Consider the following 17,028-nt stretch of genomic DNA (forward strand, 5'->3'; position numbering starts at 1 on the left):
GCTGATTGGCGTGAATCAGCGTGAATTCTTTTAGGTTACAAAAGTCATAACAAAGTTATACTTGATAACGGAGTTACTCTTGACACTTTTCTACATTATTGATAATTTAGCTAAACGGAAATTTATATACGTTTGGCCGACGATATCGCTTCGATTTGCGAAACAAACCGTAATTGCATTGCTATAATTATATCTAGTGAATTGCGACGTAGAGAAACACGTATGTCGCTGAGGCATCGCGTGTGCATGCGTCGGCGAAAGGAGGAGAGGTCTTTGACAATTTGAAGAGAGACAGTTGGAAACGATAATGGATAAAATCTTTAGATCGATTCACACGAGCCGGCCGGCGTTGTACAGAACGTTAACCAACGAGCAATGCGTACAGTGAGTGATTATATCTTTCTGTCAAATAAACATACATTTTTCCGCTGCGTATACATTTCTATTGACAAACGTAAGTTTGTAAACATACTTATGTTTTTCAGGAGGTCTAATAAACTTTCTGTGAGACGAGATGTACCTGCGATCAGTACGATGTTACTGGCACAGGAATATTCAACGTAAGGCCTGCAATTTTATTGTCCCTTCCAATATATGAAAAATTGTAGTATATACTGTATATATTATAATTATATGAATATCTTTATCCAATAGTCAATTTAAAAACAGATTTTGCTATGAATTTTGTCAGTAAAATGTTAGCAGAAATATAATAGAATTTTTTTAACCGAATACGATGACAGATTGATTGCAGAAATCGAGTGGAGTTTGCCATTTCTTAACCAGTAAGCAAAACGTTAAGTGCATTAGCTTGTCAGCAGATTTGAGCAAAATTTTATGGCAGGTTGATATCACTTGTGTCTGCTCTTAATTCAACCAAGTAGAATTTATCATTTTATAATTACTTATGTGAAATGTGTTATTTAAATTGTAAAGTGGCAGGTTCTGCTCGGTTTCCACAGTCAATTTGTCATCGTGTTGTGTTGGTATTAAGAGTGAATAAAATTGATAGCAGACACCTTGCAAAATCTGTCTTCAATAGATTTTGCAAGGTGTCTGCTATCACTGTTCCAAGAGAACTAATGAAACAGCGAGTCATTCATACATGTTATTTTCAGAGCTCTCCCTGTTGGCGTCAGGCACTTGTACAACAATGAAATTCCAGTTTGTAGGCTGTTCCCTAAACGCAATCCCCTGATAAATAGTCAACAGAGACGTAGCATGTTTGTCCAAACGCAAGATACACCGAATCCGAATAGCCTGAAATTTATTCCGGGAGTGCCAGTATTGGGAGAAGGATGTACGAAAGACTTTCCGAGCGCTAAGGACGCGTTCTGCTCGCCACTTGCGAAAATGTTGTTTCGCATCGAGGGAGTGAAGGCGATATTCTTCGGGCCTGACTTCATCACAGTTACGAAATTCGACGAGGATGTAGAGTGGAAGCTGTTGAAGCCGGAGATATTTGCCACTATCATGGATTTTTTCGCGAGCGGATTGCCAGTCATGGATGAAACCTCTCAGCCTGCGGCAGATACGCGTACAGTTCATAGTTTTACCTTTGTCACAAAGTGTTCGAGGGAATATGAAATGCTGAGTTTTTTATTTTTGTAGAAATTAATCCGGAGGACGACGAGATTGTTCAGATGATAAAGGAATTGTTGGATACACGAATTCGTCCCACGGTGCAAGAGGATGGCGGTGACATTGTATTTATGGTAAGTGTTACGCCCACAAACCTTAGAAAGAAAGATTTCATATTCATTTATCTATTATCTCGAATAATGTAACATTATTTCTTATAATCGCAACAGGGTTTCGAGGAGGGTATTGTGAAACTGAAGATGCAAGGCTCGTGCACCAATTGCCCAAGCTCAGTAGTAACATTGAGGAACGGCGTACAAAATATGATGCAATTCTACATCCCCGAAGTACTCGGAGTCATACAAGTCGAGGACGAGACGGACAAGATCGCTGAGAAGGAATTCCAAAAATTCGAACAGAAGATCGGCAAAGTAGAAGAGAGTAAAGACAAATAGACGTGATTATAATTTGACTTGTAGGCGACAGCGGACCTACACATCATCTTGTAATTCTGTACATTGTAGACATCGTATATTGTGTATTGTTTAATTGTAAATAACAAAACATAAATAAATGATTAGGTTGAGAACCGGATTTTAATTTTTTATTACAAAGTGCTTATCTGCTAGATACAGAAACTTGCCAGACACGAATAGTATTATCGGAGTATCCAGCGAACAGTGTCTGACCGTCGGTGGACCACGCGAGAGACAGACAGAGCGGAGGCTCCGCCTTACTCGTCGCAGATACGACCTCGGGTTTTAGTTCCTCGACCATTTCCTTAGTCTCGAGATCCCAGATTTTGATCCACGGTCCAAACGCGGCGCACAGCCAGTAACGATTAGGGCTGAAGCATAACGCGGTAATGATGTCATTGTGGTCCAAAGTATGGAGATGCTTTCCGTCGTTCAGATCCCACAACATAGCTTTGCAATCCTGCGAAACAGAATCAATATATTATTCGTATTATCAACGATGTTTTGAACGATAAATATAATCAAGTACGTGTCGTACGCACCTTTCCACCAGATGCGCAAAGTGATCCATCAGGTGATACCGTAACGGTATTCAGATATCCCGTATGACCGCTATGATTGATCTTCAATCTGCAGTTCGTCAAGTTCCAGACCTGCGAAGCAGATGAATCGCTGAAATTACTAACGGATCTATCGTGCAGTTGTAAACAAAATTATAGCGTCCAATGTCAGCCCCATATCCGCATACACTCATAGATATATCATGTTTGTGTAAAATAAAAGATATCCATCATTCTTATCAAATATTTTGCGTTTACATTCGTGAATCTTGTAAAACTTCGTTCTTTACCTTGACAACGCGATCCCAACCCGCGGAGACGATGATGGGGTTCGCATGGTTCGGAGAGAAGCGCACACAGCTGACCCAGTCCGTGTGTCCGTCGTCCTGAATGGTGTATTTGCACTCGGCCAACGTATTCCACAATTTAATCGTCTTGTCCCGCGAACCGGAGACAATCTGACGATTATCCACGGAGAAAGCAACGCTCAAAACGTCCTACATTTAACAGAAACATAACTCACGATCAATTAATAAAACGATATACATACTGTCCCACAATTTGTAAATATCGGCTCAATACTTACGGTATCACCGATTTAATCGGTGCCTACCTCTTCTATTTCAATTTAAAAAAAAAATAAAAAAAAAAGCTTCAGTGTACATTTCATATTTCCCATGGGATTGTTATTTCGTAATAAAGACAAATGAAAAGAAAATCTCATATTACGAAGTGATATACCTTCATAATATGGAAAATGTTTCTTTCGTCTCTGTTACGAAGAAAATTCAAATATGCATTGTCGCGACGCGGACGGTCGACGAGTCACACCTTGGTATGGTCCTCGAATCTTCTGGTCGTGCGACCTGCCGCCAAATCCCAAAGACGCAACGTCTTGTCCCACGACCCGGACAGAGCGTAGTTGCCATCGGACGAGAGAACTACGTCGCTTATGAAGTGCGAATGACCGTAGAGACGCTTCTGTGGGATACCATAGTTAGCTTCGTCACGCGTCAATTTCCATACGATCAGAGTCTTATCTAGAATGGAAAACAGTGATATATAAGACACTGCTGTCGCTTTCCAAGATTCAGGACGACCTAAACCAAACTTTAATTAACTTGATCAGCAATATCTGTACTATTTTATTATAATAAATAAATTTTAATTTTATTAAACAACAGACAAATTTGTATTGTTTGATACATGAGAAAAAAAGATTAAAATGAGCACAACAAATAATATAAATTACAAATTTTGCAATAAGCAATTCTATTGATTGCATTAATTGCTAATTATATTAATTAAGAAAAAATATTGCCGCCTAGTCTGCCACCTGGCCTGACCACTCAGGTTTGATCCTTACGCCTTAGCTTTATAATGGCCAGTCTACAATGAGTCGTTAGTCATTAGTCAGATGTCGGAAGAAATAGTTATAAGCGTATTGTAAGCAATCGAAGGCCTGTAATCGGTGATCGTAAGAGATGGCATTTGGCCAATCGCTTATGATTGCCGATTACAGACTTCCGATCGCCTTATGACACGTTTATGACTTTTTTCGACTCTCTTCCGACATCTGACTAACGACTAACGACTCATTGTAGACTGGCCATAAAAGACTGGAGAAGATTGTAGGTAATGGAGTATAGGATAAATTGTAACAATAAATTAGCACGCGTATACGTAATATATACAAGTTAGATACAGATTTTGTCAAAGTTTGGTCAAAGTCACTCTTGGTTCCACAATTGCTATAACGAACAGATGGAATATTAAATCTAATTGAGTTAAATCATATTTTGTAATGTAAAAAAATTAAAATAAAAAAATTAAGCGAATTTCATACCGGTGGATTAGGCTACAGCTAAAAAAGCAGAATTTTTCTGTAGAATCGAAAAAATGGGAAATCGAAGGGAGATAGGGCCTCGGAAATGAGGCGATACTTGCCACGTGAAGAAGACAATATCATGTCCGGATATTTCGGATTCGTCGCGATTTGCGTGACCCATCCGTTGTGGCCTCGAAGCGTGCCCCTTAGCTGTAGAGTCTCAGTCATTTTGAATCGCTTTCGGCTACGTTATATCGCCGATTGTGACGGATTACTCCGCGCGTACCGCACCTCTCAAACGACGAACGTAAAGGAATGAGCGGCGCGCCGGACACGCGCCTCAATCACTCAACCGATGTTCATAAATACATTGATGCACTACCTGCTGTGTCGGAGAGCACGGGGAGCGCGTCTCGTTTGACAATAGCCACTCACAGCCCCGGTGCCTGAAATTTTTCCGCTGGACCGGCCAATCAGATATTTTTATTTTAAATCAACCAATTGACGACGTGGTCACTCGATACTTCGATCTAATAATCGGACAAGTTGGATATCGCATATTTCTTTATTTAATTAAATTATTAAAATATAAAATAGAAATATATTTATTCGTTTTATTTCAATCACCATCAAATGATGGAATTAACTTGGATCAATTTAATCGATGTTTGATCGAAATTGCCCTAAGTTTTATTTTCTGTACTTATGTTATTTAATCCTTTTTCTCTTCTAATGCTAGGTTTACAATGCGAGTCGTAAAGTCGTGAGTCGTAAGAATTGACCAATCACAGTCGATTATTCTCCTCAAACTCGACTGTGATTGGTCAATTCTTACGACCCTTACGACTCACGACTTTACGACTCGCATTGTAGACCTAGCATAAACCCTTGTGTACACGATACTAGAAATCGATTCGAGTTTCGGTTTAAGCCAATAAAACTGCTGCTTTTCTGTAAGAGCTGCAAGTTGATTGGCTTAAACCGAAACTCGGACCGATTTTTAGTATCGTGTACACAAGGCTTAATGCTAGGTCTACAATGCGAGTCGTGAGTCGTAATGCTATATAGGTTTAGGGCCAAAGCACATATGACAGTCGTAGTCGTGGACGTAAGTAAACGCACAAGCTTTGACGTATCCTGATCTGTCAGGTCGGGGACTACGACCGTCGTATATCGCTACGCCATGTTATGTGCTTTGACCCTTACAATGCGAGTCGTAAAGTCGTGAGTCGTAAGAATTGACCAATCAAAATAGAATTTGAGGAGAATAATCGACTGTGATTGGTAAATTCTTACGACTCACGACTTTACGACTCGCATTGTAGACCTAGCATAAGCGAAAAAACATATTAAAAATATATAATCTGTTGGGCCGATTTCACCGTCTCCGATTAACTTTTGAATACTTTTGATCCTCCAATTAAACTCACTCTTCGTCTCTTTCTAATGCTAGGTCTACAATGCGTGTCGTAAAATTGGGAGTCGTAAGAATTGACCAATCACAGTCGATTATTCTCCTTAAATTCGATTGTGCGTGGTCAATTCTTACGACTCACGACTTTACGACTCGCTTTGTAGAAGTTAGAAAGAGATAAAGAGTGAGTTTGATCGAAGGATCAAGTTAATCGGAGACGGCGAAATCGGCCCTTTTATCTTATTTCTTCCAATGTGGAGCAAAAAAGACAAACTCTGAACTAGTGCGGGCAGTTCAGCAATGGAAAACAGGACGCTTTTTGTCTTTTCCCTTTGGAGAGAAAAAGAGGAAAGTTGAACGGTGCAAAAAGTTCAGCTAATAAGAACGGACCCTCATTGGTCGCGTTCAGCAGACCAAACCGCTCAGTAGCAGTCGAACGTGATTGGCTCTTACTTTTAGAACCAACCAATCAACGCAGAGTGTTGATAAGACGACACTCAACAGTTGTGTCTGCTGAACGCGGCCATTGATAGCATCACAAAACACGGTCATCAAATAGACGATTACAGCTGATTAGCGTATACCGTTGGATCCGACGAATCGACCACGGCGTTTACGAGACGGATTTTAAATCGCTGCGCACTTGCGCTTGTCGGGCGGCACATGGGCGGCACTCCACTCTCCACCTCCAGTTCACGCCTATGGACCTATGGTGTGTGTGATATATGTCAATGCTCCATGCTCCATCCTCTCTCATGCGCTCGACGGACGTCAGAATCATCGGCGGAATCATCGGTGACGAGTCGAGGCCGTGTGGCGGCCAGTCACTCCTCGTGCAATGATCGACGTGTCATCGACCAATTAATAGACGGTCGGATCGCTGGTGGATCGGTTCGGTGGATCGTTCATCAGGTATACGTGATCTGCGGGCGTTTTCTGGCGTTCAACGATCGCGCTTCGACAGTTTTGACAGTTTTGAAAAAAAAACCACTGGGCGTGTGTGATTTGTCCGGAAAACATCGGGCGTATCGCCCCTGTGTTGACTTTGAGCGCTCCATATCTCCTTCCAACGTTTCTCGAAAAAGAAACGAGGAGAAACGTTGGGGAGCATAAAATTATATGACGTTGCAGCGCACCACTTCGAAATTGTTAACGTCGAGCTTCGACAGGGTCGATTACTGTTTTTGCATATTGTTAATTCGTTTGTATAATCGCGACGTTATATTCTCAAGATTGTTGGATATACATTTATTTTTTTCAACATTCATATAAACGGTTGGAAATGATAATTCTGAAGAAAATAGCTCAAGTAATTGAAAATCAAATTGTCATGTATCTATCTTGAAAGTAATGCGGCAATAAAGAAACATTTGTGTTTGTTGGTTTAGCAATGGCCACAGGTGGTAGTAGTTTCATCAGTAAACCAGCAAGAGGATGGTTGCATCCGGATCATGTAGTCAGTAAGGAAGGGATAAGTTATACAGTGAAGGTATGTTATCTATTATTTTGTTGATAAGATATAACGGAATGACAGTTTGAAGTCTCCTGGAAAATTCATTATATAATATGTATTACAATTACACGTGACGTCTGCTCTCTTTTTCGAAGAACTGATGCATATTGGTACAACAAGTTGGAGTGAGAAACAATACTAGGTGTGCACCACACACACACACACAGTTCAGGAAGTTCTTCGAAAAGCACAAACCTATCACGTTACATTAGAAAGAATTGACTACATTTAGCTCTTTGCATTCGGAAGTGGAGTCCATAATCGACACATCTTACATTTCATTCCAGCGTCTCAAATGTCGATGAGTCACGTTTCACATTAGGTATTTTTGAGAGTTTATTGTAATTTTATGTTGTTAAATCTTTAAATATGACGACGTAATAAAATCTAGTGTTTTCAGAAATAAAAGGCTTTTATTTGATTATCGAGTTGTTAGAACAAAATGTTGAATTTATTGCGGAGTGCAAAGAGTTAAATATTTTATTTCAAATTTTTTAATACAAGCTTAATATCATCGAGGAGTCAAATTTTAGTTTTAATTTTATTAATTTATATATACATTTATATATATTTAAATTATATATATAATTTTTTTATTAACTCTTGAATATACATATCAGATTTAATTTTAAAGAATATTTTTCTATTCATTTTGTGGTGACTCTTATATTTATTCCTCATATTCACCGATATACTTTTAATACATTTGGATTGTATTTATAAAAGGGAAAAATAAAAATAGTAAAATAATAATATTTTTACATGTATAGCTATAAAGAACATATAAAGACGAAGCATTGGTTTGATTTTCGAGGGAATTTGTTATTGCTTCTTTTCTCTTATTGTATCTTAACAACAAAGCTGATAAAAATTACCGACCTTTTTAGAACGTAGGTTGAGGCTTCTAATAAGGTTCATTATAATGTTCTACGACAGGAATGTTCGTGCTTCGAGAGCGGTTCATTTCTCGTCCTGAGTATCAACGTTCTCATTAAAAAAAATTCCCTCTTTCCTTCGTTACCGTTATATTATTAATAAATATAATAAAATTTTTTCTTGGTATTCATTACCGTCTATAGTAATATTTTAATATATTTTACTTAAGGTGTATCTTATTCAATATTTAATTATATGTGTGTATATATGTATGTTTAACAGGAATTTACACTAGTAGTATAGAGTATAGAAAATTAAATATTGAAAAAATTACACCTCACATATAAGTGTATAAAATATTATATAATGAAAAAAGAAATATATATTACTATATAATTAATAGATTCTGATATTATTCATAAGACGGTATTGTTATTACGCTTTCTTGAGCATGATTTAGCGCGATAAGACTTGCCTTAAAGTTTGCTTTAGCAGGATGTGATCCTATTACTTTTGAAGCACGAACGTCCCTAAGGTAAAGCGTCACACCTTAGCTATTAGAGATGAAAACGGCAAGGGAAGGGCAATAAGCACAGGAAATTTAGTTCAGAAATGTCATTAATTCCAAGTATTAGCGTGATGATCTATTGATCCACACAATCTATTTACCTTTTATGTCTAATCCTTGTCTACTTGAAATATTACAGTATATTGGATGTCTCGAAGTAAACACGTCGATGAAAAGCTTGGATTTTGAAACACGATCGTGCGTAGCTAAGTAAGTCGTAAAGTATTACTTTGAATTATAACTTTTGTCGTAGATATTTTCGAGCATACAATAAACGACTTTTTATGTTATTTTAGGGAATGCATAAACAGAGTTTGCGAAGCTGCCGGATTAAAATCTGCTGACAAAAAGAGAAGGGTACTAGAAAATTATTATATTTACAGATAACTGTATTTATGCTTACAATTTTCATTAAATTTCTCTTGAACAGGTTGACAAGAAAGTGTTGAGAGCTATAGCAGATAAGCCTCGCATGGAGCATAGTGCTGTTAATGTTACTTTAACCATCAGCAGTTGCAGTTTATCCTTGACTAATATTGAAACTAGACATATTATTGCGAAACATGATATGCCACGTATATCCTTTGCTTCAGGCGGCGATACGGTAAAGAGTATACACATTGCGTACTATCTTTTGTATATGCCATCTCACTATTTTTGTACATGCATGAAATATAGCTGTATAAAATTATAACAATCACTATATTAGTTATATAGTTTAGTTATATTTTATATTAGTTATATTTACAATGATTACACGTATTATATTGTTTTGCTTTTAAAATTAAAGCTACATTGTATTATGTAACAGGAAATACTGGATTTTGTTGCGTACGTTGCTAAAAATATGCAAGAGTGGCGCGCTTGTTACGTGCTTGAATGTACAGGTGGTTTAGCGCAGGATGTTATATCGACTATTGGACAAGCGTTCGAGCTCAGGTTTAAAGAGTTTCTTACAAAACCAAGTTCTCTGCAGTAAGTTGTAGAAATCGATTTATAGATCTAGAGTTATAACGGTCTCTGTTATTTATAATCATGCGTATTTACTTGTTAGCCCCGTGCTAAACGGTGTCAGAGAGGTGGACAGGGATTATTACAATGATCTGCCAGGGAAAGTACCGCCAGATATTGGCCCACCGCCAGTACCTCCTTTGCCTAATACAGCATCTACACTGCCTAATCTGAAGCATCATCAAAATCATGCGCGCACTCATGCACAAAGTATTGCAGTTGATTCATTCTCATCTGCTGCAGACAGACATCAGCAGTTGGCAGGTTAATATCTTTTATAAAATATTTGTTTGAATAAAATAGAAGGTTTAATAATTTAAGTTCTATAATATACATTATAAATTTCTTCTTTTACATTTATTCCTATTTTTTATCATTTTTTTCCACAGAAACTGGGAATCTAATTGATTTAAATTCAGATAGCACTCCATCAACGAATTTAAATATAATGTCTGAGCACAATTACGTAAACGACAGTGTCATAGCTGCAAGCAGAGACAATCATCGTGATCCAGCATCACTTTTTGACGTTTTTGATATGCGTAAGAGAATTACTGTTTTATTCTCATTCTTAGTCAAGATTCAAAAATTTTTAATAATACAAATCATAAAAGTCTTTTAAAATAATATCGGCCTGTTTTGATCGCTATAATTTATCATATATTTACGTTACAATCGCAAGTATATTTTTATATGAAGAAATTTATTCTAATGTCAAAAGTTTGTAACAATTTTGATTTTTACTCGTTTACTATACTTATGTCGACCTTTATTTATAAATTACAGAGCCGTTTAGTTCTGCAATATCCGATATGAACAGACTAAGTCCCCGATCACAGAAACAGCAGTTAAACCAAGAAATTTGGTTTCACGGAAGTGTTAGCCGATCTGAAGCGGAATCCATGCTTACTAGAGTAAATATATTTTTATCATAGAGAGAGATAGTTTTATCATAAAGAATATAAAGATCATAGAGTATAATGATCTCTTATTGTCTGATATGAATTTATATTTGCTTTTTATTTCACATTGTAAGGATGGCGATTTTTTGGTTCGAGAGTCACAAGGTTCTCCCGGCCAGTACGTTCTGACTGGAATGAATAATAATACCCCAAAACATTTGTTGCTAATTGATCCTGAAGGCGTCGTAAGTATAAAACGAAATTTATGTAACAAACTTACTAACCCAAAAGTTAGCTTGCAATCGATAATTACTAAAATATTCTTATCGATTGTATATAAATCTACACTTAGATATTTTTCTAGACCTGAATTTCGATAAGCGATGGTCATACAAGGTAGTACAAATTTTAATTTACAGGTTCGCACAAAAGATCGTGTATTTGATAGCGTAAGTCATTTAGTGAATCATCACTGTGACAACGTATTGCCTATCATATCGGCTGACAGTGTTCTAGTACTGCGTTACCCCATACCCAGGCATACAAATTATTGATTTTGAACGTTGAACGATGACTAAAGGGCACAGACTTGGCAAAGATTTTCCGAATAGTTATTTTACGTATCTTTGCACGTGAGAATCTTTGGCAAGTTTTGGCTTTTTGTGATATTTTTAAAATCAAGTCATTTCATACGAAAGATATATAACGGTTTGTACCTTTTTATTGTATATGAATAGATGATTTATGAATATTTTTCTCTGTGAATCTCCTTACGAAATGTGCCAACCTAGCCAAAGTAATATAATTTCTATAATTTATCAGAGTTAAGCACATTCCGATTTTTTAATATAAAATACATCATCTAATTTGTGACTTTGGATTTACGTAAGATTTACATGTGTAGAGAAATTTTATATATAACTATATTTTAGATATAGAATATGCTTTTTATATCGGATACATTGTTGCAACCCCATCTTTCATGCAAAAATAACTATAATAAATATAATTTCATGCAGTATGTTGTCATTTTATTTCACTAATTAATTAATCCTTAACGTTAAAGAAGTGGAGGCTGAATTCACTAATTTTTTATTCTTTTTTCTCGTGTATTTTTACTTTAGCATATTTAACATTTATAATTCATTGTAGTATTTGTAGTTGATAATCGCTTTTGGTGTTATAAGACTTATAAAATGTTTAAATACTAAAAAATTGTTTATTAAACAATTTGCATTGTCTAATAAACCTATTGAGTTTTTTTGTTCTGTACTCTTCGGCTACATGTATATATGTGTATGTATAATACTAATTAATATTTTTTAAATATGCAAAAACATGCAATCAATATTTTGTTCTAAGAGTACATATTTTTATCAATTTTATTTAAATATTTAATAAAACGTTTTTATTCTTGAACTTTTTTTATGGTAATAAATAATGAGTCAAAAACAAAATGCGTTTCACAATTTATTTACAGTAGAAACTTCACAATAAATATTGATTTTATTTACAATAACGATCAGCTTTCATCTTACTTCTCCTATCTAATAGAGTTTCATGCAGATTTCCTTCTGTTTTTGCCTTCTCCAGCTCAGAACGATCGGACTTATTTATCCTTAACTTTTTATCTTGAAACTTTTGAAACTTTCGCCTGGGAAATTAAATATTGTTAATATCAGAAATATACTTTTAAACATCTGGTTTAAAGTAGGATAAAAGAGATAGCGGAAAAATTAACGCAAAATGTAAAAGTTCTAATATAAGATTTGAACAATCTTCTGTTCAATAATTATATGATTATATGATTATTTACAAAATTCCACATCATACTCACACATAATTTACTTCCACCTCCGTGATTGAGCCTTGTTCCTCTTTCGGAATATCCCTACTAGGACTCTGAGAACGTTGTATTATACTTCTTATAACAACAAACTCTGACGATCCAGCTGTCCTACTCTGGCAAACTATATCATCGTCATTTGTAACCGACATGAAGCATCCAGTATTATTTAATATCGCAAGCTTGCCATCCTGGAAAACAATGCGATTTCACAATTAATATATATTTAAAAAACAATGCAATGTGCAAAAATTTTTCTATTTAATAATGAGAAATTTATTTAGCTATGGAATTACTACGTCTATATTTTACTTTTTGTTGATATTACATAAATTAATAAGTAATAAGATATTACAGATAATAAAAATCTACGATCTTCAGTTTGAAAAATTTTCTAATTAATTTCTCTGATTAACAGACAACATAAAGGCAAAGATAAATACTTCAGTGTTTGAAAAAAATCAGTTAAAAAAGACATACAAAATAATTTTTAACCAAACTATTAATATCTATTTTAATATTCATATGGAAATTACTTGAAAAATTGGCTCCCACTGTTCGATAGAACCGACTGCGTCACTTCGTCCAATAACAACGCCATTTTTATCAACTCCAAGATATTTGCCGTATCCAGATTTCAAGGCAACCTTAGTCTCGCTCACGGGAAACGCTGTTAATATTTCTTCCGGCGATGGACTCTCTCCTTCGGCGTGCGGTGCCCCAAGAGTAAACAATCCATTATCCAGTGCCTTCATGTAAGTTTGATTTCCAAATTCGACCGCTACTGTCCCGGTGACTTCAGCCACATTCTTAACCTTCCACCACCCGCCTGTAAAACAAAACGTCATCTGTATAAATTACAAACGTTTTACACAAAATTAAAAAATTTGTAAAATGTAAATTTTAAATCTTGCATCTTAAATTTTGATAAGAGTACTCATTTGATCTTTTTTTGTGTAAAAATACAGGATTGAAAGAGAGACAAGAATTGCTACTCTAACAATAAGATCAGTAATTAAGTGCTACAAATGATTTACAGATTACGAAATCTGCGATACAAAATAAAGGGGAGTAAGCATGCGCTATAACAAATAGCAAGCAAAATATAAAATCTAATATATAATTGTGACATAAATTGCTATGTACACAAAGTAGGGAACTGTGTTTCGTAACTATGATTATAGATTTTCCAAATATGCCATCATTACAATAGATCTCCTTTGATATGACGTCTTTAGCATTTTGATTATTAAATTTGTGAAGAGGATAGACAAAGTGACATAATAGACGAAGAAACTCTAATTAACTCAGTATTATTTGGTTGGTTTTGGACTTTGGAAGTAAAATACAAGTACACTTGTGCCATATAATCCCGACACGGCGTTGAAGGCACCTTAATTTTCAAAAAAGAAAAATCTTTAGCACTTGATCACTGTTTTTAGAGCACTGAACGGCGATTATTGTTTTTTAAATCTTTATTTTTACGCAAAATAGAAAATTGAATACTTTTATCAAAATTATAAAGTGAAGAATCTAAGCTTGACAACTTAACCAAAAAATTAATAAATACCATGAGTAAGGGTATCTTTATCCTCCACAGTGGTTTCCTGCTCTTTTTCTTGTTTCTTAGATTTTCGTTTCTTCGGTCTGGAAAGGAACGATGAATGAAATATCGAAAAAAAGGAATGCGATTAAAATAAATTCCAAACGACAATGAGAGAATGGAGGTTATACCTTGATTTTTCGCCTTTCAATACTAATTTTCCCGTCCGCACTTTATCATACTCCGACATTTTAATGCTCCTCAAACTTTCACTGTAATATCGTACAAAGAAATAAATCCGACTTGTGGATCTCACACAAAATACAGAAATATTTTCTTTTATCAGGTGCCGTCAACCATGGTAGAAATACAAGGGTATGCTCATACCGTGTCAGACCACTGCGCATTCCCACCACTTTTGTTTAAGCTTACGTCATATTCGTGTAGCATCGGAATGAATCGGATGTACTCGGTGATTCGCAATGGCTGCGTTCGCTCGGTTCGCTGTTTATGTCGAGTAATTCGTTTGTGATTATTACAGTGTACGCAATGACGTGTAATGTGAAAGGGTGTGGGAACTATCTGGCAAAGACCAGAAAGATCGAAGGAAATAAAATAAAATATTTTTCCTTCCCAAAGGATCCAGCACTGTGTAATAAGTGGCGTCAAGCATGCGGAAAAGAAAATATTTCACCAAAATATGGTATGTACTTTTGTATAGTAATAGTTGCTTTCCATTTACACTCAAGTGATCTGAGTCACTCAGATATGTGAGTATTTTTATACTCAGGTAAGATATGTCATTTTGTATTTACCTGCTTATTTTGGTGACAAAGCTATCGCATAATAATAATACCGGTCCATAGCCTCACTTTTAATGTGAGTTTATTAGATTCATTAAAGCACATGGTCTCTGTTGAGGACGATTAGTTTTCGCGCTTCTCGAACTTTCGCGATCGGAATGCTGACACGAGGTCGGCACGAGGCGGGCCGGGATAGACCAAACCACCCCTCTCTTATCACCTGTGCTCCTGCTCCGAATTCTGTCGCAGATATCAGCTACCGGCGTGCGAGTGTGTATCGTCTTCAGAATAAATGCGACTTTCATACATAACGGTCTGATTTCTCTGTGCTACCCTATCTCTCGCAACCGTGCGTTCCCAGATTATCGCAACAGTCTCGATTGTGGATAAAAACTCAGCTGAATCTCACTTGCCATCATGCAAAAGGAACGTGCATTTAACTGAGTTATGACGTCACAAGTGAGAATTATCTGAGTTTTGATGTAAATGGAAAGCAACTAATATTGTACCACAGATTTCTCTTGTTTATTATTATAAGCATATATTTAAGAATCTTAAACCTTGTTTGCTTCAGCTAGGATATGTTCGAAGCATTTTGCTGATGAAGCTTTTACGAAGCCCTTACAAGAACATCTACTAGGTTATTCACCTACACGAACTAGGAAGATACATCCTGATGCTATCCCGACGTTGCATCTCCATGCAGTACCTCCACTAACATCAAACGAAAATGTGTTAGCTGAAACAATGCCTTTGCCTGTATCAAATGAAGTTTCGATTAAATATTTGCATTTATTGTTATTTGATCTTTTATCTGCATCTTTCCTCTGCATATATAGTTCTTTATGTCGTACGCCACAATATATTTTTGTTTTGCGTCTCAGCTGACAATTCTTTTCCAATCGTTTTCCGACCAGTTTTGATTAAAACTAATAATTCGCAGAATTTTAATAATAAATGACTGGAAATTAAAATCTCGTTTTATGTGAAATTTTTCCGTACGTCGCAATGATTTTTATTCAATGCACACAATTCTTTTTTTCTTAATAATAATAATATTTTCTGTAATATATATTTAGACAAATCCACATAAAATAATTATAAAATTCGTCAAATAACAATAACGTTTCTAACATCTACAACGAGAGACAAATTCGGGAAACGATGAGCGTTTATCCGTATGTCACGTGCGTTTTTTTATATTTATATATTTTTGTTCATATATATTTATTTATTTATAAAACAGAATTTTCTCTCACATAAATGATCAACATTATTTTGTATTCACATATTGTCCGCTCAAAATGCTTTTATAAATGACTATTATAGATTCGCTGCTTAAATGTGCCGCTCAGTGTGACGTAAGCTTGAACAAGTCGCTGATTGGCTGGGTTCGGAAATATGCGCAAGAGCATACCCTTGTATTTCTACCATGCCGTCAACTGCCGAAAGTGCCGAATACTTTTTTAGTTATTTTCCAGTTGCAGAAATGGCGCAAACCGCAAACCATGGTGTAAGTAGACAGGTGAAGCATTCCCGACGCTGCGCACTCGTTCAGTTTCTGACAGCGCTTTTCATTGGCCGCATTCAGGAAACACAACTGTTGAGTGAGCGGTTAGTGATTCTTTAATATGATTGGTTCTTACCTTTGGTTCTAATCCGGATCTAAGTGTAAGAACCAATCATAATGAGCGCTCACTCAACAGTTGTGTTTCCTGAACGCGGCCATTGGTCGCGTTCAGCAGACCAAAGCCGCTCAGTAGCAGTCGAACGTGATTGGCTCTTACTTTTAGAACCAACTAATCAACGCAGAGTGTTGATAAGACGAACTCAACAGTTGTGTCTGCTAAACGCGCCAAAAATTTTTACACTTTAAACACGTGTGACACGTGACACGCATTTTTTCGCGTATGCGCATTAGAAGCGAATAAGTGCCCGGTGCCGCGAACTTGCCGGGTTTGAAGAAGACTCGAGGATGATGCCGACAACCGAACATGAAGTTCGCAAAAGAATGATTCTGCGTCCTGAGGAACTTAAATTATTGCCGCTTTCCTGAACGAAAATTGTTACAAGAGAGTGTTTTATGCACTCAGTATCTGTTTCTAAA

The 17,028-nt window shown here is 36.2% G+C and overlaps 5 protein-coding genes across 6 annotated transcripts; 3 read left to right on the forward strand and 2 right to left on the reverse strand.

The window, feature by feature from the left end:
- Positions 1-20: 20 nt before the first annotated feature.
- Positions 21-2,175, forward strand: LOC112462685 (NFU1 iron-sulfur cluster scaffold homolog, mitochondrial-like). The gene is made up of 5 exons (XM_025028594.1): positions 21-384; positions 486-560; positions 1,119-1,537; positions 1,612-1,715; positions 1,812-2,175. Exons 1-5 carry the CDS (start codon positions 308-310, stop codon positions 2,034-2,036), a joined length of 900 nt encoding a protein of 299 aa, XP_024884362.1. The 5' UTR covers positions 21-307; the 3' UTR covers positions 2,037-2,175.
- LOC112462677 (guanine nucleotide-binding protein subunit beta-like protein) lies at positions 2,152-4,771 on the reverse strand. Its single transcript, XM_025028585.1, has 5 exons — positions 4,565-4,771; positions 3,449-3,657; positions 2,908-3,114; positions 2,600-2,710; positions 2,152-2,517 (listed from the first exon to the last, which is right to left on the reverse strand). Exons 1-5 carry the CDS (start codon positions 4,671-4,673, stop codon positions 2,200-2,202), a joined length of 954 nt encoding a protein of 317 aa, XP_024884353.1. The 5' UTR covers positions 4,674-4,771; the 3' UTR covers positions 2,152-2,199.
- A 1,767-nt stretch (positions 4,772-6,538) lies between these two features.
- LOC112462741 (SHC-transforming protein 1-like) lies at positions 6,539-11,483 on the forward strand. 2 transcript variants are annotated; one of them, XM_025028706.1, is made up of 11 exons: positions 6,539-6,771; positions 7,248-7,348; positions 8,956-9,026; positions 9,113-9,173; positions 9,247-9,420; positions 9,628-9,791; positions 9,871-10,091; positions 10,217-10,369; positions 10,614-10,741; positions 10,864-10,974; positions 11,094-11,242. In XM_025028706.1, the coding sequence occupies exons 2-11, from the start codon at positions 7,250-7,252 to the stop codon at positions 11,097-11,099; spliced, it is 1,188 nt and encodes a 395-aa protein (XP_024884474.1). In that variant the 5' UTR covers positions 6,539-6,771; positions 7,248-7,249; the 3' UTR covers positions 11,100-11,242. The 2 variants fall into 2 exon arrangements, with proteins under 2 accessions (XP_024884474.1, XP_024884465.1); XM_025028697.1 differs by having other exon boundaries at positions 6,540-6,771; positions 11,149-11,483.
- A 703-nt stretch (positions 11,484-12,186) lies between these two features.
- On the reverse strand, positions 12,187-14,469 carry LOC112462749 (protein FRG1 homolog). Its single transcript, XM_025028719.1, has 5 exons — positions 14,310-14,469; positions 14,146-14,222; positions 13,112-13,404; positions 12,567-12,766; positions 12,187-12,383 (listed from the first exon to the last, which is right to left on the reverse strand). The coding sequence occupies exons 1-5, from the start codon at positions 14,366-14,368 to the stop codon at positions 12,236-12,238; spliced, it is 777 nt and encodes a 258-aa protein (XP_024884487.1). The 5' UTR covers positions 14,369-14,469; the 3' UTR covers positions 12,187-12,235.
- A 43-nt stretch (positions 14,470-14,512) lies between these two features.
- LOC112462755 lies at positions 14,513-15,895 on the forward strand. The gene is made up of 2 exons (XM_025028732.1): positions 14,513-14,821; positions 15,496-15,895. Exons 1-2 carry the CDS (start codon positions 14,629-14,631, stop codon positions 15,807-15,809), a joined length of 507 nt encoding a protein of 168 aa, XP_024884500.1. The 5' UTR covers positions 14,513-14,628; the 3' UTR covers positions 15,810-15,895.
- Positions 15,896-17,028: the final 1,133 nt, after the last annotated feature.

This window comes from Temnothorax curvispinosus, unplaced genomic scaffold (assembly GCF_003070985.1).
Source record: "Temnothorax curvispinosus isolate PA1 unplaced genomic scaffold, ASM307098v1 QBEX01001334.1, whole genome shotgun sequence".
Lineage (NCBI taxonomy): Eukaryota > Metazoa > Arthropoda > Insecta > Hymenoptera > Formicidae > Temnothorax > Temnothorax curvispinosus.